The sequence below is a fragment of the Somniosus microcephalus genome, chromosome 8 (genome assembly GCF_052327205.1).
Source record: "Somniosus microcephalus isolate GS21.2 chromosome 8, FLI_Smic_1.0, whole genome shotgun sequence".
Lineage (NCBI taxonomy): Eukaryota > Metazoa > Chordata > Chondrichthyes > Squaliformes > Somniosidae > Somniosus > Somniosus microcephalus.
In genome coordinates, this window is record NC_140994.1 from 2,448,513 (window position 1) to 2,469,327 (window position 20,815).

A 20,815-nucleotide genomic window follows, 5' to 3' on the forward strand; every position below is an offset into this window, starting at 1 on the left:
GAGTTTGCTGAGCCTGGGGTCAGTGTCTGACTGAGCCTGGGGTCAGAGTTTGCTGAGCCTGGGGTCAGAGTTTGCTGAGCCTGGGGTCAGAGTTTGCTGAGCCTGGGGTCAGAGTTTGCTGAGATTGGGGTCAGAGTTTGCTGGGCCTGGGGTCAGAGTTTGCTAAGCCTGGGGTCAGAGTTTGCTGAGCCTGGGGTCAGAGTTTGCTGAGCCTGGGGTCAGAGTTTGCTGAGCCTGGGGTCAGAGTTTGCTGGGCCTGGGGTCAGAGCTTGCTGGGCCTGGGGTCAGAGTTTGCTGGGCCTGGGGTCAGAGTTTGCTGAGCCTGGGGTCAGAGTTTGCTGGGCCTGGGGTCAGAGTTTACTCTGAAGGGCCAGGTGTTGTTGTTGTTGTACCTAGGGCCCCATTACGTCACCACGGGCTGGCCCCGCCCATCAATATGCAGGTTATGCTAATTTAAAACAGGCGGTGACGCAACCCCGGCCATCCACTTCCGGCGTGGCGTGTTGGTGAGTGGGCCTCAGGACCCGGGATTGGCCCGGGGGGGAAGGCCAGGCCAGGCCGGTCCGGTCCAGGGTGAGGCCGTGGAGCGGGGCTGAGGCCTCAGGCGGCGGGTTGGGGCCGCGCCGCCCGGTCGAAGCTCGGACGAGGCCGGGAGCAGCTCCGGGGAGCGGGAGGAGCCCGGGGTCAGGGGTGAGGAATCCAGGCTCAGGGGGTGCTGGGGTGAGGAAACCAGGCTCAGGGGGTGAGGGAGCCCGGGGTCAGGGGTGATGGGAGCCTGGGGTCAGGGGGTGAGGGAGCCCGGGGTCAGGGGTGATGGGAGCCTGGGGTCAGGGGGTGAGGGAGCCCGGGGTCAGGGGGTGACGGGGTCAGGGAGCCCGGGGTCAGTGGGTGATGGGAGCCTGGGGTCAGGGGGGATGGGAGCCCGGGGTCAGGGGGTGACGGGGTCAGGGAGCCCGGGTCAGGGGGTGAGGGAGCCCGGGGTCAGGGGTGATGGGAGCCTGGGGTCAGGGGGGATGGGAGCCTGGGGTCAGGGGGTGAGGGAGCCCGGGGTCAGGGGGTGACGGGGTCAGGGAGCCCGGGGTCAGTGGGTGAGGGAGCCCGGGTCAGGGGGGTGACGGGGCCCGGGGTCGGTCGGGGGGGTTTGGACCTTGTGTTTATTTAAGATTGTGTTAGATTTGCAGCGCGATGCTGGAGCTCGGAGCAGTGAGTGTTGAAATTCTCCGGCTTGGTTTTGCAATGAGCAGAAGCTGATGACTTCCATTGGTCAAAATGCAGGCGGTGCCGGACGGACTCAGCGTTTCACCACAACGGATTTTAATGACTCAGTGGCCATGTGGAGTGAAGGTGACAGTACAGAGGACACAATGCTCTGGGGTCTCGACCCGATACATGGAGTATTTGCCAAACTCTACATTAGAGACATCCTGGAACTCGAGAACTCTCGGCATGTCCCAGGTGGGTCACTGCATCAACGATTCATTTAAATAAACAGGAGGACACTCAGCTCAAGTTACAGCACGGGTTAGATACAGAGTAAAGCTCCCTCTACACTGTCCCATCAAACACTCCCCGGGCAGGTACAGCACGGGGTTAGATACAGAGTAAAGCTCCCTCTACACTGTCCCATCAAACACTCCCCGGGCAGGTACAGCACGGGTTAGATACAGAGTAAAGCTCCCTCTACACTGTCCCATCAAACACTCCCAGGGCAGGTACAGCACGGGTTAGATACAGAGTAAAGCTCCCTCTACACTGTCCCATCAAACACTCCCAGGGCAGGTACAGCACGGGTTAGATACAGAGTAAAGTTCCCTCTACACTGTCCCATCAAACACTCCCCGGGCAGGTACAGCATAGGTTAGATACAGAGTAAAGCTCCCTCTACACTGTCCCATCAAACACTCCCCGGGCAGGTACAGCACGGGTTAGATACAGAGTAAAGCTCCCTCTACATTGTCCCATCAAACACTCCCAGGGCAGGTACAGCACGGGTTAGATACAGAGTAAAGCTCCCTCTACACTGCTCCATCAAACACTCCCAGGGCAGGTACAGCACGGGTTAGATACAGAGTAATCAATCAAATCAAATCAAATCAACTTTTATTGTCCTTGTTAGTGCACAAGTGCAGTACAACGAAATGTAGGCTTGCGGCTCCCGAGAGTGTACAATTTGGATTAGGACACTTAAACATTTCAACATACATTTGTACATATATATTAGCATAAATATGACCATAATAAAGTGCATCGGCAGATGTGCAGGCTTTAGTGTTTATTTGTGGAGTTCAGTAGGATGACAGCCCTGGGAAAGAAGCTGTTCCTAAATCTGGTCGTACGGGTGCGAATGCATCTGTAGTGTCTTCCAGATGGTAGGAGGGCGAACAGACTGTGGCTGGGGTGGGTAGGGTCTTTGATGATGGACCGTGCCCTCCGTAGGCAGCGTTTCTGATATATATGTTCTATGGTCGGTAGCCGGGTGCCGGTAATGCATTGGGCAGTTTTGACTACCCGCTGCAGGGCTCCCTCCACACTGTCCCATCAAACACTCCCAGGGCAGGTACAGCACGGGTTAGATACTGAGTAAAGCTCCCTCTACACTGTCCCATCAAACACTCCCAGGGCAGGTACAGCACGGGTTAGATACTGAGTAAAGCTCCCTCTACACTGTCCCATCAAACACTCCCAGGGCAGGTACAGCACGGGTTAGATACAGAGTAAAGCTCCCTCTACACTGTCCCATCAAACACTCCCAGGGCAGGTACAGCACGGGTTAGATACAGAGTAAAGTATTTTTGGTTGAAACTGTTTCCCTGCCTCTTGCTCAGATTATTAACTGAAATGTGCCCTCTGGTGGTGGAAGTCTGACACTGCGGCAGCACCATCATGAACAGGAAGTTGGCAGATTGTGTCATCACTTCGATCCTGTCTTCAATTGTTTAGACTCATCTCTGATTACTTGGATTCCGACTCTGATCAGTTGACTTGTCTCAGTTCGTTTTGATCCTGTCTGATTGAAAGAAAAAACTTGCATTTATATAGCACCTTTCATGATCCCGTCTGAAAGAATCATAGAATGATACAGTGCAGAAGGAGGCCATTCGGCCCATCGTGCCTGTGCCGGCTCTTTGAAAGAGCTCTCCAATTAGTCCCACACCCCCTGCTCTTTCCCCGTAGCCCTGCACATTTTACCTTTTCAAGTATTTCTCCAATTCCCTTTTGAAAGTTACTATTGAAACTGCTTCCACCGCCCTTTCAGGCAGCGCATTCCAGATCATCATAACTCGCTGGGTAAAGAAATGTTTATTCATCTCCCCTCTGGTTCTTTTGCCAATCACCTTAAATCTGTGCCCTCTGGTCACTGACCCTCCTGCCACTGGAAACAGTTTCTCCTTATTTACTCTGTCTAGACCCCTCATGATTTTGAACACCTCTATTAAATCTACTCTTAACCTTCTCTGCCTAAGGAGAACAATCCCAGCTTCTCCAGTCTATCCATGTAACTGAAGTCCCTCATCCCTGGAATCATTCTATTAAATCTCCTCTGCACCCTCTCCAAGGCATTGACATCCTTCCTAAAGTGTGGTGCCCAGAATTGAACACAATACTCCAGCTGGGGCCTAACCAGTGTTTTATAAAGGTTTAGTATAACTTCCTGCTTGTGTACTCTCTGCCTCTATTAATAAAGCCAAGGATCCCATGTGCTTTTTTTAACAGCCTTCTCAACTTGTCCTGCTACCTTCAAAGATTTGTGTACATACACCCCCAGGTCTCTCTGTTTCTGCACTCCCTTTAAAATTGCACCATTTAGTTTATATTGCCTCTACTCATTCTTCCTACCAGAATGTATCACTTCACTCTCCTCTGTGTTAAATTTCATCTGCCATGTCTGCCCATTTCACCAGTCTGTCTGTCCTTCTGAAGTCTGTTACTATCCTCATTATTTGCTACATTTCCGAGTTTTGTGGCATCTGCAAACTTTAAAATTATGCCCCCTATACCCAAGTCCAGGTGATTAATACATATCAAAAAGAGCAGTAGTCCTACTACTGACCCCTGGGGAACACCACTGTATACTTTCCTCCAGTCTGAAAAACAACCGTTCACTGTTGATCTCTGCTTTCTGTCCCGCAGCCAGTTTTGTATCCATGCAGCCCCTTCAATTCCATGGGCTTTAATTTTGCTAACAAATCTATTATGTGGTATTTACCAAACACATTTTGAAAGTTCAAATACACAAAATCAACTGCACTATCTTCATCAAAGAACTCAATCAAGTTAGTCGAACACGATTTGCCCTTATCAATTCCGTGCTGGCTCTCCTCTATTAGTCCATGCATTGGTCCGATCCTGTCTGAGTTTAGCTGAAGCCCCAGCTAATATTTGAAGCTCTGGAAGTGTTTGCAGATTAAAGCAGCCATTTACAGTCTGGATTTCCTTTGTTTGCACAGGAATGTTCTTCTATAAAGCCCATCCCATCAGCAAGGTGGATATCTTGGGTACAATTGTCCAGAAGCGCGAGAAGGAGAAGTTTTTCAGTTTCGGAGGTGGGTGTTTCCAGACGGTTTGTGTGTTTATTTCTACACTGTGTGTCCTTTGCCTCCTCAGTAGCCCCGGAGCACGAACGTCCTACGGGAGAGGTTGTGGGGCTGGCACTGACTGGGACATACCCACGGCTATTGGGAGCTGCTGCTGTGGGCAGTTTTGGTCTCCTTACCTAAGAAAGGATATAATTGCCATAGAGGGAGAGCAGCGAAGGTTCACCAGACTGATTCCTGGGATGGCAGGACTGTCGTATGAGGAGAGATTGGATCGACTAGGCCTGTATTCACTAGAGTTTAGAAGAATGAGGGGGGATCTCATTGAAACGTATAAAATTCTGACAAGGCTAGACAGACTGGATGCAGGGAGGATGTTTCCCCTGGCTGGGGGGTCTGGAACGAGGGGTCACAGTCTCAGGATACAGGGTAGGACATTTTAGGACTGAGATGAGGAGAAATGTCTTCACTCAGAGGGTGGTGAACCTGTGGAATTCTCTAGCACAGAAGGCTGTGGAGGCCAAGTCACTGAATATATTTAAGAAGGAGATAGATAGATTTCTAGACACAAAAGGCATCAAGGGGTATGGGGAGAGAGCGGGAATATGGTCTTGAGATAGAGGATCAGCCATGATCATATTGAATGGCGGAGCAGGCTCGAAGGACTGAATCCTGCTCCTATTTTTCTATGATTCTATGCTTGGAGCCGCAGGTCCTGGCTCTCTGAATTCTCACCTTCCTGTGTTTCCATCCGGAAATGAATGACCAAGTTTCCCAGCAGTTTGGCACTTATCTCGCTGAGAGGTGAAGGTTTGAGCCGACAGTCTGGGGTGGTCTCGTTATTTGGGGGGAGGGGGGTTTGGGGGGCTGCAGGACTAGTTGTTACTGAGAGGGTGCAGCTCCCCTCTGGGGCCGTGTGGAGTTCAGGGAATGGTTGTAAATGTAGTAATTAAAGGGTTGGCATCATGTTGACAGTGTTGCTGTCCTGCCTGCTCACTCATTGGCTGAATCTGCTTTGCAGTGGATGATGGGACTGGAGTGATCGGCTGTGTGTGGTGGAAGAAACGGAGCCCGATGGAAGGCCCAAAACCAGGTACATTGTTTTATTTATTCATTCTCGGGATGTGGACGTCACTGGCCAGGCCCGCATTTATTGCCCATTCCTAATTGCCCTTAAGAAGGTGGTGGTGAGCCGCCTTCTTGAACCGCTGCAGTCCGTGTGGTGAAGGTACTCCCACGGTGCTGTTAGGGAGGGAGTTCCAGGATTTTGACCCAGTGACGGTGAAGGAACGGTGAGTACTTAGGATTGGGAATGCACTACCTGATAGGGTGGTGGGTACAGATTCAATAGAGGGGGAGTGGGACAAGTTGGATTGCACTTCGAAAGAGCCAGTACAGACTCGATGGGCCGAATGGCCTCCTCCTGTGCTGTACTGTTCTATCTATCTATGATACATATCCAAGTCAGGATGGTCCATGATTTGGATGTGACATCAATATGGTGACACCAGGGGAGGAGACATGCAACAAACAGCAATGTGATAATGACCAGATAATCTGTTTTTAGTGAGGGATAAATATTGGCCAGGACACCAGGGAGAACTCCCCTGCTCTTCAAATAGTGCCGTGGGATCTTTTACGTCCACCTGAGAGAGCAGACGGGGCCTCGGTTTAATGTCTCCGACAGTGCAGCACTCCCTCAGCACTGCACTGGAGTGTCAGCCTAGATTTTTGTGCTCAAGTCTCTGGAGTGGGACTGGAACCCACAACCTTCTGACTCGGGTGAGAGTGCTGCCCACTGAGCCACTGACCAGTAACCGGCATCATAATTCACTGAGTTCTGTCATGTCCTCCCTTGCCATCTTTTCTGCTTGGCTGGTGTGCTCTGTAGGAGAGGGGCCAGTGAAACCGGCCGTGCACAGAATCACCCACTCGAGATCATCTTTCACTTCAAATTCTCCTGAGCTTTGCTTTCCTCCCGCAGCAGCCTCGTCTCCCGTCGGCCCGAGCCTCCTGGAGCAGCTGAGCAAGATCACGAGGCTGGAGCAGCGCAACTCCCAGCTCGAGCTTGGTGACCTCGTCCAGGTCAGGGGCTGGCTCAGAGATTATAGAGATCAAAGAGAAATCAGCTGCACCAGCGTTTGTGAGTGAGACCATCTGTGGGGCGGGTCAGTGGGTGGGCGGGGGCGGTGGGGGGTTCTGCGGGCAGGGGATCAATGGGGTTCCTGCCGTGTTTAATGTGTTTGTTTACCTGTAGCTAAGGTGGCCGATCCTGTTTTCGCTGCACAGATCTCCCGGATGCTGGAGCTCCCCCATCTTTACCGAACCTTCTACGATAAAACATTTCAAATAACAAAGGATTCCACTGAACCAAAGTAAGAAGTGACACAGGGAGAGGGAGGGGGGAGGAAGGGAAGGGGAGAGGGAGCGGTAGAGTGGGGGGGAGCGGGAGAGGCGTGAGGGGAAGGAAGAGAAGGGAAGGGGAGTGGGAAGAGGGATAGAAGCTCTTGGGGATCAGGTGTAAAGGGGGTGGAGTGTGCCACATTTCTCTTTCCTTGACTCTGTCTCTCTCCTCGCCCTTAGTGAACAGCAAGTGCGCACCCTGTCACTGCAGAGGAAGATCAAACAGTTTCTGAATCAGAACGGAGTGAAGAACTTCTACCAGCGGGAGCTGGAGACGATCGACTCGCTGGTCTGCATTGCTCAGCAAGACCGAGAGCGCCCATGTGTACAACAACACCCACACCAAACCGTGCAGGTGGGTGACATCCCAACCTGGTCCGTGGGGGGGGATCATAGAAACATAGAAGATAGGAGCAGGAGTAGGCCATTCGGCCCCTCGAGCCTGCTCCGCCATTCAATGAGATCATGGCTGATCATCCAAATTCAGTACCCTGTCCCTGCCTTCTCCCCATATCCCTTGATCCCTTCGCGGGGTGAGGGGGGCCACGGGGTGAGGGGATTGGTGGGGGGGGGGGCCCACGGGGTGAGGGGATTGGTGGGGGGGGGGTCGAGGGGTGAGGGGATTGGTGGGGGGGGGTCGAGGGGTGAGGGGATTGGTGGGTGAGGGGATTGGTGGGGGGGGTCGAGGGGTGAGGGGATTGGTGGGGGGGGGTCGAGGGGTGAGGGGATTGGTGGGGGGGGTCGAGGGGTGAGGGGATTGGTGGGGGGGGTCGAGGGGTGAGGGGATTGGTGGGGGGGGTCGAGGGGTGAGGGGATTGGTTGGGGGGGGGTCGAGGGGATTGGTGGGGGTCGAGGGGTGAGGGGGTTGGGGGGGTGAGGTGGGGATTGGTGAGGGGGGGGTCGCGGGGTGAGGGGGGGGTCGCGGGGTGAGGGGGGGTCGCGGGGTGAGGGGGGGTCGCGGGGGGCTTGGTGGGGGGTCGCGGGGTGAGGGGGGGATTGGTGGGGGGGTCGCGGGGTGAGGGGGGATTGGTGGGGGGGTCACGGGGTGAGGGGGGGATTGGTGGGGGGGTCGCGGGGTGAGGGGGGGATTGGTGGGGGGGTCGCGGGGTGAGGGGGGGATTGGTGGGGGGGTCGCGGGGTGAGGGGGGGATTGGTGGGGGGGTCGCGGGGTGAGGGGGGGATTGGTGGGGGGGTCGCGGGGTGAGGGGGGGATTGGTGGGGGGGTCGCGGGGTGAGGGGGGGATTGGTGGGGGGGGTCGCGGGGTGAGGGGTGATTGGTGGGGGGGTCGCGGGGTGAGGGGGGATTGGTGGGGGGGTCGCGGGGTGAGGGGGGATTGGTGGGGGTGGGGGGGGTGTCACGGGGTGAGGGGGGGATTGGTGGGGGTCGCGGGGTGAGGGGGGGATTGGTGGGGGTGGGGGGGTCGTGGGGTGAGGGGGTCGCGGGGTGAGGCGGGTGTAAACATGTCACGCTGGAACGATACTCTTGTTTTTTCTGTAAACGATGTACCTGGACTGGTTTATGTTGAAGGAGTCCTCGAGCTCGGCCTGTGCATCAAGGCAGATTCATGAGGTTTTTCAGGATGCTGTCTGCGCTCTGCAGGAAGAGGGAGTCGTCTTCCAGAAAGTGGCTGGACCCAAGGAGCTGTACCTGGTAAGTGTCGGAGCGACCGGTACCAGCGTGGCCTGTCTTCTGATCTCTCGCTCCTTCGCTTTCTCATGGGAGGGCCTTGAGCACATGACCTTACTTGCTCTATACATGTGTGGCGTTGCCCCAACCCAAGTACATTGTGCCACATTTATCTATTAAATAGCGCCTGCAATCTATTTATCTCATCTTGGGTCTGCACACTAGCAAATATCTTTGTTATCCACAAGCTTACGACAGTTAATCAATACCGTCATCCAGATCATTGATGAAGAGCATTCGCCCCAACTCCAGTCCCTGTGAGACGTCACTAGTGACCGGTCCCCACAGAATCACTGCCATTAATGACAACCCTCTGTCTGCGAGAACGCCACCAGTTCTGTATCCAGCCTGACATCTGCCCTCCAATCCCAATCAACCTTATTTGGCAGCAGTTTGTGTGGCTCCTCAACAATGGCTTTTAGAAAACCACAATATACAAGGTTGGCCGAGCTACTGACCCAATTACCGACAACTACCGACCTAGTAACATCCTCAAAAAAAATTCAACCATGTTGGTGAGTCAGGAGCAGGGTTGAGGATCACTGGTGACCCCAGCCCGTCGACCCCCCTGTAACTCGGGCCCGGAATTTCCCAGTCCTGCCTCGCTGCCAGTATTTGTGCCACGTGGCCTAACATGCAGGAGAATCGCTTCCCTGCCCCGATCCCAGTTATACAGACTGACGTACTAATGGTATCTGTCGGTTTGTGAATGTTCTACAGGTGACTGATGAGGAGAAGGAATTACGCAGTGTGACGCTGGGAGTCATTCGAGATGATTGCATGAGACCAAAATGTGAGTGATTTCCTCTCCTCTGAATCTCGCTGCCTTTGGCAGGGGTCCTTCTGTTTATGAGCCTTCTCTGGGGGGGCTGCGATGGGTCCCCGCGCGGGGTGAAAGGTCACTTGTCAGCAACACTTTTTTATTCAGTTTGTGCACAGTCATCGGAGGCCGTCAGTCTCTCACAGACTGAGAGTTTTCAGCAGGTAAATTATTCATCGTAAGAACATAACTTAAGAAATAGGAGCAGGAGTCGGTCATTCGGCCCCTCGAGCCTGCTCCGCCTTTCAATAAGATCATGGCTGATCTTCTACCTCATCTCCACTTTCCTGCACTATCCCCATATCCCTTGATTCCCTTAATATCCAAAAATCTATCGCTCTCTGTCTTGAATATACTCAACGACTGAGCCTCCACAGCCCTCTGGGGCAGAGAATTCCAAAGAATCAGAACCCTTTGAGTGAAGAAATTCCTCCTCATCTCAGTCCTAAATGGCTGACCCCTTATTCTGAGACACACTTGGTCCAATGCTGCCTTGATATCGAGGTCAGTCACTCTCACTTCTCCTCTGGAATTCAGCTCCTTTGTCCATGTTTGGACCAAGGCTGTAATGAGGTCGGGAGCCGAGTGGTCTTGGCGGAACCCAAACTGGGCATCAGTGAGCAGGTTATTGGTGAGTAAGTGCTGTTTGATAGCACTGTCGATGACACCTTTCATCACTTTGCTGATGATTGAGAGTCGACTGATGGGGCGGTAATTGGCCGGATTGGATTTGTCCTGCTTTTTGTGGACAGGACATACCTGGGCAGTTTTCCACATTGTCGGATAGATGCCAGTGTTGTAGCTGTACTGGAACAGCTTGGCTAGAGGCGCGGCTAGTTCTGGAGCACAAGTCTTCAGCACGACAGACGGGATGTTATCGGGGCCCACAGCCTTTGTTGTATCCAGTGCGCTCAGCCATTTCTTGATATCACGTGTAGTGAATCGAATTGGCTGAAGACCGGCTTCTGTGAGATATATAATTGCAGTAATTGTGTGGGGGATGGGCCATTTCTGAGGGGGGACCTCTTTACACCTCCCCCACACACTCCAGTTAAAGGTGGCGGGAGCTGACCTCTCGGAAATGAGTGCAGACAGTAATAGATGGGCAGCTCCTGGGAGCGGAGCGGTCAGTGTCAACTCGAGGTGTGCAGGGAGGAGGCACAGACACTCTCTGTAGGAGATCGACCATCATCAGATTGATAGGCGAGCGGGCGAGACTGAGAGAGATGGGAAAACAGGGAGAGACGAGGGGAAGAGAGAGCGACAGAGAGATGGGAGAAAGGGCGAGACTGAGAGAGATGGGAGAACAGGGAGAGACCGAGATGGACAGGAGAGAGCGATGGGGTAATAAAAAGTGAAAACGAGACAGACAGGAGAGAGGTAGAAAGACTGAGTTAGACTAATGTGCAAAGGGTGAGAGAGGAGAAAGACAAACAAGATGATGGTGGGGGAGATGAGTCAGTTTGAGATTTCAGAGTCAGTCTTGGCAGCTCCTACACACACCGTTATCTCCAGACTCTTCAACCTATCTCAATGCCCTTGCACGCACCTGGTGTTTAATTCCTTTTCTGTTTGCTGCAGATGTTGATAAGGGCTGCCCTTTCCTTCACATCCTGAGCTGTGTGCGACACAGTTACAGTGCGGGGGTTAGTGAGGCCACGGTGCAGAGGGTGCTGGAGCGACTGGAGTGCGACAGTGAGATAGTCAGCACGATGGAGCGACACTACACTGCCTCCTGACCGGGGCTCATCCCGAGAGACTCGCACTGATCCTGAGAGACTCGCACTGCATGGAGCCTGAGTACAACCTTGGCACTGGACTCTGCTGAGCTGAGCTAGGAGGCTCGACCCTCGACCCACCACCGCCACGTCAACCAGGTGTGTCACTGTAACCCAGAAATCACAGCGGACTGAGCAGATCATTGATTGAAACGACCATACGTGGGAGAGTCCATCCTTTTATCTACGGGGGTGGCACGGGAATGCACCACGGTGGCATGGGGATGGCATCTAAGGTTTTAATCCCATTGAGTCCCAGATAATGGATCTTGGTGTTTTGACTTATCCACCACAATAAAATAAATAAATAAATTGCATTGCAAATTTGTTTTTTGAACTGCTGTCACTGATATGGTGGCAAACACAGCAGCCATTTTTCTGCACAGCAAGATCCCACAACCAGCAATGAGATAAATGAGCAGATAATCTGTTCTCGGGTGGTGTGGGGTAAGGGATACTGGGCCAGGCTACAGCACCGCCCTTGCCTCAGCTCCAGGCCCCCCTGATAGGCAGTCAGGACCGAGCAGCGAGTGAGAACTGTGCGCACGGGCTGGACTGGAGTTCCTGCGTGTTGTTGGGTGGCTCGGATTGTCCACGGGTGATGGTCGGACAATCCAGGGCCCCAACGTCATTCCATCCCCTTCAGGCTACCGTACATGCGGTGACCTGTTGGACCCTCCACTCCACGCCACTCCCCCAGCGAGGTCCGTTAGCCCTATTGCCTGGTGTCAGCCTGGATTAGGGGCTCCAGTGGGGCTTGAACCTACGACCTTCTGAGTTAGCGACGAGGGTGCTACTCACTGAGCCAAGCGTGGGACTGAACACTGATCACAGGGAGTAGCAGCCTGCCCTTCTCCCTGTGAATAATCAGTAGCTCCTGGGATATTGAGAATGATCTGATATTTGAGTGCAATGTTTGCTGTGTGGGGGAGGGGGAGCCCAGGGGGAGTGGTCTGGGGGGCGTGGAGAGGGCGGACCCAGGGGAGGGGGGAGGGAGTGCCCAGTGGGGGACAGATCCCGTTCACACCGGGTCCCAGTACCTGTGCAGACACCAGAGTCTGCGGGACTCTGGGTTCAGAACCTTGTGAATGGGTGCGAGTGCTGCCCGTGTTTACTGAGTGTTTGTGAGCTGGGAACTGTACCTGGGCTGTGTGGCCTGGTCACGTTCAAAGGCACAAACAGCCAGATCTGCTCCTGATATTGATTCACACAATCAGACACCGAACATGTTCATGCTGAAAGAATTTATTGAAATGTTTGACAGACTCACTTGGAGAATGAACAGCAGCTTGGGGAAGAGCAAACCCGCAGTGGGACCGAAGAACCGTTCCTGGAGTGGAAACCAGACTTGAAGGGGTTAAAGCGAGAGCCACAAGCCCTCGAGTGTGTGTCAGATGCAGTTGGCCATCTCCCCGTCACTCTACACGGGCAGCTAGTGACCGGAGAGCTCACTCGGTCCACGGGAGGCCGATGGGATTAGCAAAGCCCAGGTCCCCATTTACCCAACCTGTAACCAGCGACTGATTTTAAAACCTTTCACTCTTCAAACACAACTGGGCAGCTGAATGCTGCATGGGGGACACGGTCTGGTCAGTTTGTGATAAACGGCCGAGGTTCCTCTTTACAGTAAGTAGGTTTGGGACTGAACATGACCATCCTGTCGGGGTGTTGATGCTGGGTGTGAGGGGCGCGAGTCTGCCTCAATCACCCGGCCAATTGGCAGTGACTGTGACCAACAGGAGGTTTGGGAGCATCGAGTGTGACCACCAGTGTGTAACACAAGGGGGTTTCACTGATAAACCAGCCCTGAACCAGGTGAGTTTGGGGGAAAATCCCCAGCTGTGAGTGTTGGTTGGGGGGCGGGGGGGCAGTGGGGGGAATGTCCATCTGAGAGAGTCTGGGGGAAATCCCCATCCAGAGGGGCAGCAGGAAGGAGAGAAATGACAGTAACTGGCCCGGTCAGTGGTCTGGGGCAGGAGGGACCCTCTCCGGCAGGGACCGCTGCTCCGTTTAAAATAAGTAAAAGCGAAACCGGGTGAGAGAGACGGGGAATGTGGTTAAACCTATTGGATATTCCGAGGGAACCAAACACTGCGCCGTGTACTCCAATCTGTTTCTAACAACCCCCCACAACCAAATGCAGACCAGACCGAGGCCAAACTTTACAACGCGGGCTAAAGCGGCGTGCTGGCCCAGTGAGAGCGCAGATGGCAGCCCCTGTGGCGAGGAGCCTCCACCTCACTCACAGACCAGCAAGGTCAGGGGTGGCAATGAGTGAGGTCAGGGGTGGCCTAGCGAGGTCACAGGTCCCCACTGAGGTCAGGGGTCCCCACTGACTCGCAGTTGCAGCCCAGGAATATTAATTTGTCGGGTGTTGAGTAAATCTGTTGAGGAATTCGCTTCACTTTGTTTTACAAAAAATTGTTTTTATTCCAAAAGAATTTTACAATTGATATAAGACAGGCTGTAAAATCGTCAGCTGGTTATAGAATCAAACACTGCAACCTGCAGGAACCCTGACACACCAGAGAAACATCGCAGCAAGAACAGAACCGAACTGTACGTAGAATGGAAACACAGGGCAGCGACTGAAGGCAGGGGCTCAACATCACTCCAACCCCCCTGGCTCACAGGCAGAAGGGAACGGCCAGTCGGTCCATCCAGAGCCCAGGCTGGTTACTGAACCGCGGACTCTCCATCGCCAACCTTAAAGACAACTATCTTCCTGAAAATGCCCTGCAGAAACCAGCCGCTCTGCTGTCGCTGCCTCCCTGACCTGCAACCCCGCTTCTCAAACTCTCCTTCGCAGCTGTCTGGAAACGGCGAGAGAGGGCGGGCTCTGTCGGAGGGAGGCGGACTCCGTCGGTCTATACCAGCCAGACAACCCAAGGCTTGGTTGTGATTGGCCGTCGATGCAGCTCCTGCGATCTCCGGGAGCCTGGTTCACATGCACGGCCTGGGGGTGGGGGGGGGGCGCAGCATCTATTTTCTAATAAACTAATCTTGCTGAGGCCCCTGAATCTGATGATCAGGTGCAGAGGAGTTGCAAAGGTTTGGCTGGGATTCTGAACCAGACATTCTTCCAAACTGATCTGGCTTTCTTCCCTGGGGCTGTCCTGCACTGGGACACATGACGTTTCACCTGCCCTGGGGGGCGTTGACCTTTCTGTTGATGTCCTGCGCTGGGGGGGGTCACGACCCTTCACTTGGTGCTGTCCTGCACTGACCCTCAGGGTTTTTTTCCATTCTGTTGGGCTGCTGATATTGGGCGAGAGCCACAGAGACAGGATGGGGGAGGGTCACGAGCCTACCTCATTCTCCTTGACCAAAGGGCCAAAACAGCAACATTTGGTGACCAATGGACAGTGTCGTGGTGACTAACAGAAGGTTTGGGAGCATTGGCCATGACCTGTGTGCCCAGCGTTGGGTAGCAACATACCAGGAACGGGGGGAGGGGGAACTGGGGGGGGGATCTCGTGCTGCGGAATCTCCCCACCAATGAGTCGCTGTCCGTCTGTTTCCACGGGTACATTAGCCGTGTACCGTTAGAACCCCAGACTAATTGCTGTATTACAAAAGGCCTCGAAAAAGAAAGTTACGTGCATTTTTCTTCTGACGTTAAGCTGCTGAATAAGAGGGCGAGGTGTAGAAGCAGTTACTGCGCAGAGTCATAAGAACAACAGAAATAGGAGCAGGAGTCGGCCGTGCGGCCCCTCGAGCCCGCTCCGCCTGAGTCGCTGATCACTTGGTGCCCAGAGCTCTCCTTTGTCGGGTCCTCCTGTGCGATGACTGACCTACAGAAAAAAATAATGAATTAAAAAACACACAGACCCTTTTCCTGGACAGGATCAGGCTGGGGGTCGGGGGTCAGGGCCAGGCCAGGGGTCAGGAGAGGAGGGGTCAGGACCAGGCCAGGGGTCAGGAGAGGAGGGGTCAAGGCTGGGCCAGGGGTCAGGAGAGGAGGGGTCAGGGATGGGCCAGGGGTCAAGAGAGGAGGGGTCAGGAGAGGATAGGTGAGGGCTGGGCCGGGCCTGGCCAGGGGTCAGGACCAGGCCAGGGGTCAGGAGAGGATGGGGTCAGGACTGGGTCAGGAGAGGAGGGGTCAGGGCTGGGCCAGGCCAGGGGTCAGGAGAGGAGGGGTGAGGGCTGGGCCAGGCCAGGGCTCAGGAGAGGAGGGACATTTATATAGATTAAAAAAAACACAATCTGCAAACCGGCTGATTAAAAATGAGTTCACGCTAAAATGCCTGGGTTCCCTGTGTAGCCTCACTGTGTACCTGCAGCGATTCGCCTCCTTTCCTTCTGGTCCTGCTGGCTCTCGGGGCTGGTGCTTGAGAGCCAGGTAGAGTAAGATTCCCCGAGCGTGTCTGCAACAGAAATTCAACATAGATCAGTAAAATTCCTTTTCTCTCTGCCCGATTTCGATTGTCTTAGGTCTGTTTGCCCCTCACCATGTGGGGGTCTCTCTCCCCCCTGCCCCCAGCACGGTGACAGCGCACTGAGATCTGTGCAGCCCAGAATGACTGAGCCCCCTCACGGATAATCCGACAACTTGGGGGTTATCACATTCCGGGGGGAGGGGGGCGGTTATTGCAGTCCCTGGTGTCGGCTGACCGTCTGTTAGTGAGACCGGAGAACCATCACCTCCTCCCGAAGTATTGTCGGGGTGTCCCATGCTCTCTGGATGGGGAGAGCAGCGAGTGTCGGGCGGGCGGGTCAGACACTCACCTGTCCAGATCCCGCCGGAGCTGCCTACCTGGACAGGTGCGCACTCTGACCCGCCGAGTGACCAATGCTCGCTGCTCTCGGGTCACCAACTCCGGCATATTCCAGGAGATTTCATCACATGACCCACCTGGTCGAACAGCCTTTCCGCTCCTCAGCTACAATATTTTTATAACTAATAAATTAAAGTGTTCAAAGAAAATTAATAAAACACAATTTTTGAAATGTCCCAATGATTTTTCTCCCGAGTCGCTGGCACCACATCCCGGATATTCATCTTTAATTCCCGGAGGCTCCAGAAGGGCTGGGAACCCTAGGATGGTCAGTGTCCTCGGGTGCAGCCCCAGGACATTCTCCCCATGTGGAGAGGTCCCATTGAGGGTCAAGCGTTCTGCTTCTTCCCACTTCTCAACTCCATTGGAACAAAGCTTTTAAAATTATTTTTAATTTTTAATTATTTTTTATTGATATATTCTAACTTTGTTTATTGCAGTTGGGGAAACAATAATCACTGTTCTGGCAGCTGCTGGTCCAGGTGACCAGTGAGGGGCTTCCTGGGTGTAATTTGGTTCGGGTGGATGGTAAACAGTCACCTCCCGTGTATCATGTTCTTGTGTATGTTCTGTGTGTTAATGAACACAAGGGTGGAGTTCCTTTGCTGGAGTGAGAGATGTGGGAATAGATTTCACTGTGTTCCCTGGTCACAGTCCGTCAGGAACTATTTCAGCATTTGATCATCTCCATCTTTACTTATTCTTATAATCTTCGGTCCTGTTCCTAACCAGATATTCATCTAGATCGTCTCAGGGCGACTAGGGATGGGCAATAAATGCTGGCCTTGCCAGTGATGCCCACATCCCGAGAATGAATAAAATAGTATAAGCATCCACTGTGGTGAACTGTACGGTAAGATGATACTGTGATTGGAGTCTTGCTCTGTACAGACAGCACTGGAAGAAATGGGCTGTCCCAGGTACAGAAGCCTTTAACTATCTAATGAGCTGGTGGTGGGGCTGTGCCTGTTGGTTGTGGTCCATCGACAGCTCACAGGGCAGGGGTACACCATGGTAAGTGGGGGAACTCAACGCCACCAGCTGTGACAGTGAGGCAGAATGGGGCTCCCACCTTTTAGCAACTCTTCTAACTCGGCATCACTCCTGTAGGTCCCATCCTGCCAAACTCCTCCTGATGACTGCGATGATCCCGAGGCAGTTGAGCTGCGTGATGTTTCAGACGCACGACGTGCTCCGGATCCATGTGATTGGCTGGAGGAGCTGAATGTTGTGCGGTGAGATCGACGGGCTGGAATTAAATGGGAGACATTTACAAAACGTGATCTGCAAATTGTGCAGTGACTCAGTAAATGTCCTGCTGTAAAACAGGCCTCTGCCAGGATCTGTACAGCCCATTAGTACAGGGACTAGGGAGCTGGAGTCAAGGAACATGCAATCTGGATCACAGTATGTTACAATGCCTAACGGTAGCAGGCAAGCAACCTGGAGTGATTACAGTATCTGGGAGAGTGATGGAGAGGATAGGCGGTGGGAAGCTCAGCTTGGGGTCAAGTGGGGGGAGGTGGGGGGGAAGAGGTTGATAACATCGCTGGGTCAAAATCCTGGAACTCCCTCCCTAACAGCACTGTGGGAGCACCTTCACCACACGGACTGCAGCGGTTCAAGAAGGCGGCTCACCACCACCTTCTCAAGGGGCAACTAGGGATGGGCAATAAATGCTGGCCTTGCCAGCGAGTCCCACATCCCAGGAATGAATTTAAAGAAATTCTGGCAACGTTATGGTTCAATTGTTGAGGCTGTAGATAAAAGAGTGAGATATATAGAGGGGATAATCTTCACCTTCACCAGCTAGATGGTCATCACGGGGAGGGGATCGGGTGCCCGTTGGAGAGAGAGCTGGACAGACAGACAGACAGAGAGTAGTTGTCTGTGAACATTGAAGGAAGAAGGAAGACTTACATTTCTATAGCACCTTTCCCGACCACCAGATGACCCAAAGCACTTTACAGCCAATTAAGTACTTTTGAAGTGTGGCCACTGTTTTAATGTAGGAAACGTGGCAGCCAATCTGCGCACAGCAAGCTCCCATACAATGTGATAATGGCCAGATAATCTGTTTTTTAGTGATGTTGATTGAGGGATGAATATTGACCAGGACACCGGGGATAACTCTCCTGCTCTTCTTCAAAATAGTCGCCGTGGGATCTTTTACGTCCACCTGAGAGGGCAGACGGGGCCTCGGTTTAACGTCTCATCTGAAAGACGGCACCTCCGGCAGTGCAGCACCTCCCTCAGTACTGCACTGGAGTGTCAGCCTAGATTTTTGTGCTCAAGTCTCTGGAGTGGGACTTGAACCCACGACCTTCTGACTCAGAGGGAAGAGGGCCGCCCACTGAGCCACGGCCGACACGCATCAGATTTCCTTCATTCTCAGCACAAAATCAAACATTAAGAAGCAATGAAAGCAGAAAATGCTGGAAATACTCAGCAGGTCAATGACCTTTCATCAGAACTTTATGACGAAAGATAATCGATCTGAAATGTTATCCATGTTTCTCACTCCATAGATGCTGCCTGACTGGCTGAGTATTTCCTGCACTTTCTGTTTTTATTTCACATTTCCAGCATCCGCAGTATCTTGCTTTTGTAGTAAGCAGCAGTGAATCCTTAAAGTGACTCACGTCCGCCTGTCCATCCTGCATCACCTGATGCTGCTCCTTCTGCCCCGTAACCTGGGGAGGAAAGTGGATTTTATGAAAGACTTGAAAGAACTTGCATTTCTATAGCGCCTTCCACAATCTCAGGATGTCCCAAAGCGCTTTACAGCCAATAAAGTACTTTTAAAGTGTAGTCACTATTGTAGGAAACGTGGCAACCAATTTGCGCACAGCAAGATCCCACAAACAGCAATGTGATAAATGACCAGATAATCTGTTTTAGTGATGTTGGTTGTGGGATAAATATTGGCCCCAGGACACCGGGGAGAACTCCCTGCTCTCCTTCGAAATAGTGGCCCTGCGATCTTTTACATCCACTTAAGAGGCACCTCCGACAGTGCGGCGCTCCCTCAGTACTGCCCCTCCGACAGTGCGGCGCTCCCTCAGTACTGCCCCTTCGACAGTGCAGCGCTCACTCAGTACTGCCCCTTCGACAGTGCAGCGCTCCCTCTGTACTGCCCCTCCAACAGTGCAGCACTCCCTCAGTACTGCCCCTCCGACAGTGCGGCGCTCCCTCAGTACTGCCCCTCCAACAGTGCGGCGCTCCCTCAGTACTGCCCCTCCGACAGTGCGGTGCTCCCTCAGTACTGCCCCTCCGACAGTGCAGCGCTCCCTCAGTACTGCCCCTCCAACAGTGCAGCGCTCCCTCAGTACTGCCCCTCCGACAGTGCAGCACTCCCTCAGTACTGCCCCTCCGACAGTGCAGCGCTCCCTCAGTACTGCCCCTCCAACAGTGCAGCGCTCCCTCAGTACTGCCCCTCCGACAGTGCAGCACTCCCTCAGTACTGCCCCCTCCGACAGTGCAGCGCTCCCTCAGTACTGCCCCTCCAACAGTGCAGCACTCCTGAAGTACTGCACTGGAGTGTCAGCCTGGATTTTGTGCTCAAGTCTCTAGAGTGGGGGCTGGAACCCACGACCTTCCAACTCAGAGGCGCAGACCCTCGGGGGGGGGGGGGGCATCAGCCACACTTTCCAGCAGGAGCCCTAGGTAGCGATCAGTCGCAGGAACACTGACTAATCTCCCCCCCCCCAAGACCAGGGAATCCTGTACAACTCCTGGGAATCCTCCACAAATCCCGCCTCTCTCACCTCTCAGGTATTCCTCGTACGCCGTCCTGTTCCCGTTGAACACTTTCTCCCAATTGGATGCGAGCCAGTGCAAGGTCATAGGTCCCCTGGAGCCATGTGACTGGTGCACAGTCCAACCGTTATCTACAAGAGGACAATGTTGAAACTTGTTACAGGGACAGCTGTGTTAAACTGTTTACGATGCGACGCATTGTGGTGGTGGAGCTGGTCCCTTTAAGGACATAAAGTGTAACTGTTGTTAAGTAAACACAAGTTCAGGTCATTTGGAGTTTAATTGTTTGGTCAGGGAGTTGTGCAAATTGGAATGTTCCAGGCTGGAGGTTAGAGGTGCAGATCAGGAGCTCACAGCAGCTTACGGTTGTTATACATCTGTGACAGAGCAATATCTGGAATATGATGCCTACACGTGTCCCTAACATCATCCTGGCTGCGATGGGCTTCTTCTTCTTAGGCAGTCCCTCGGAACCGAGGATGATTTGCTTCCACACTAAAAATGAGTTCTCAGGTGACTGATGAGTCCAATGCGGGACCTACAGTCTCTGTCACAGGTGGGACAGATGGTGGTTGAAGGGGCGGGTGGGTGGGGTGCTTGGGTTGACGTGCGCTCCTTGCGCTGCCTGCGCTTGGCTTCTGCTTGCTCCCGGCGAAGAGACTCGAGGTGTTCGGCGCCTTCCCGGATGCTTCTCCTCCACTTTGTGCGGTCTTGGGCCAGGGATTCCCAGGTGTCGGTGGGGATGTTACACTTTTTCAAGGAGGCTTTGAGGGTGTCCTTGAAGCGTTTCCTCTGCCCACCTGGGGCTCTCTTGCCGTGGCTAACAGCATGTCAACAAACAAGGACGGAGCTCGGGGAAAGACAGCTTGTGATGTAAGATTTTAAACTGATTTAATTAACACCGTCACTGAGTGCTGTGAATCGATTGATGGCGACAGCTTTTATCATCCAATGATCAGCATCAGTGAAACAGCACAATGTCTGGGAATCCCGTACAATGCCTGGGAATCCCGCACAACGCCTGGGAATCCCGCACAACGCCTGGGAATCCCGCA

The 20,815-nt window shown here is 53.5% G+C and overlaps 2 protein-coding genes across 6 annotated transcripts in view; one reads left to right on the plus strand and one right to left on the minus strand.

Annotated features, from left to right (window-relative positions):
• The first annotated feature begins 530 nt into the window (after window positions 1-530).
• Window positions 531-11,535, plus strand: stn1 (STN1 subunit of CST complex). Of its 5 annotated transcripts, none has more exons than XM_085994126.1 (10): window positions 531-690; window positions 1,174-1,455; window positions 4,449-4,544; window positions 5,557-5,628; window positions 6,520-6,678; window positions 6,793-6,910; window positions 7,119-7,293; window positions 8,467-8,589; window positions 9,346-9,418; window positions 11,027-11,535. In XM_085994126.1, the coding sequence occupies exons 2-10, from the start codon at window positions 1,251-1,253 to the stop codon at window positions 11,182-11,184; spliced, it is 1,179 nt and encodes a 392-aa protein (XP_085850252.1). In that variant the 5' UTR covers window positions 531-690; window positions 1,174-1,250; the 3' UTR covers window positions 11,185-11,535. The 5 variants fall into 5 exon arrangements, with proteins under 5 accessions (XP_085850252.1, XP_085850255.1, XP_085850256.1 ...); XM_085994129.1 differs by having other exon boundaries at window positions 1,276-1,455; XM_085994127.1 differs by lacking the exon at window positions 531-690 and having other exon boundaries at window positions 1,132-1,455; window positions 6,523-6,678.
• A 917-nt stretch (window positions 11,536-12,452) lies between these two features.
• The window catches only part of LOC147113244 (uncharacterized), a 177,879-nt gene continuing 169,516 nt past the window's right edge, over window positions 12,453-20,815 (minus strand). The window contains exons 32-36 of the mRNA XM_085996107.1: window positions 19,769-19,891; window positions 18,644-18,694; window positions 17,074-17,250; window positions 15,501-15,590; window positions 12,453-15,017 (exon numbers count right to left, since the gene is read on the minus strand). Coding sequence (XP_085852233.1) covers window positions 14,965-15,017; window positions 15,501-15,590; window positions 17,074-17,250; window positions 18,644-18,694; window positions 19,769-19,891 — 494 coding nt within the window. The 3' untranslated portion in view covers window positions 12,453-14,964. The remainder of the gene's footprint in view (window positions 15,018-15,500; window positions 15,591-17,073; window positions 17,251-18,643; window positions 18,695-19,768; window positions 19,892-20,815) is intronic.

Coding starts and splice junctions, on each gene's coding strand:
- stn1 (XM_085994126.1), top strand. CDS start 1,251: ATGACTTCCATTGGTCAAAATGCAGGCGGTGCCGGACGGACTCAGCGT. Junction 4,545..5,556: donor GAAGTTTTTCAGTTTCGGAG/GTGGGTGTTTCC, acceptor TCTGCTTTGCAG/TGGATGATGGGACTGGAGTG. Junction 5,629..6,519: donor GATGGAAGGCCCAAAACCAG/GTACATTGTTTT, acceptor TTCCTCCCGCAG/CAGCCTCGTCTCCCGTCGGC.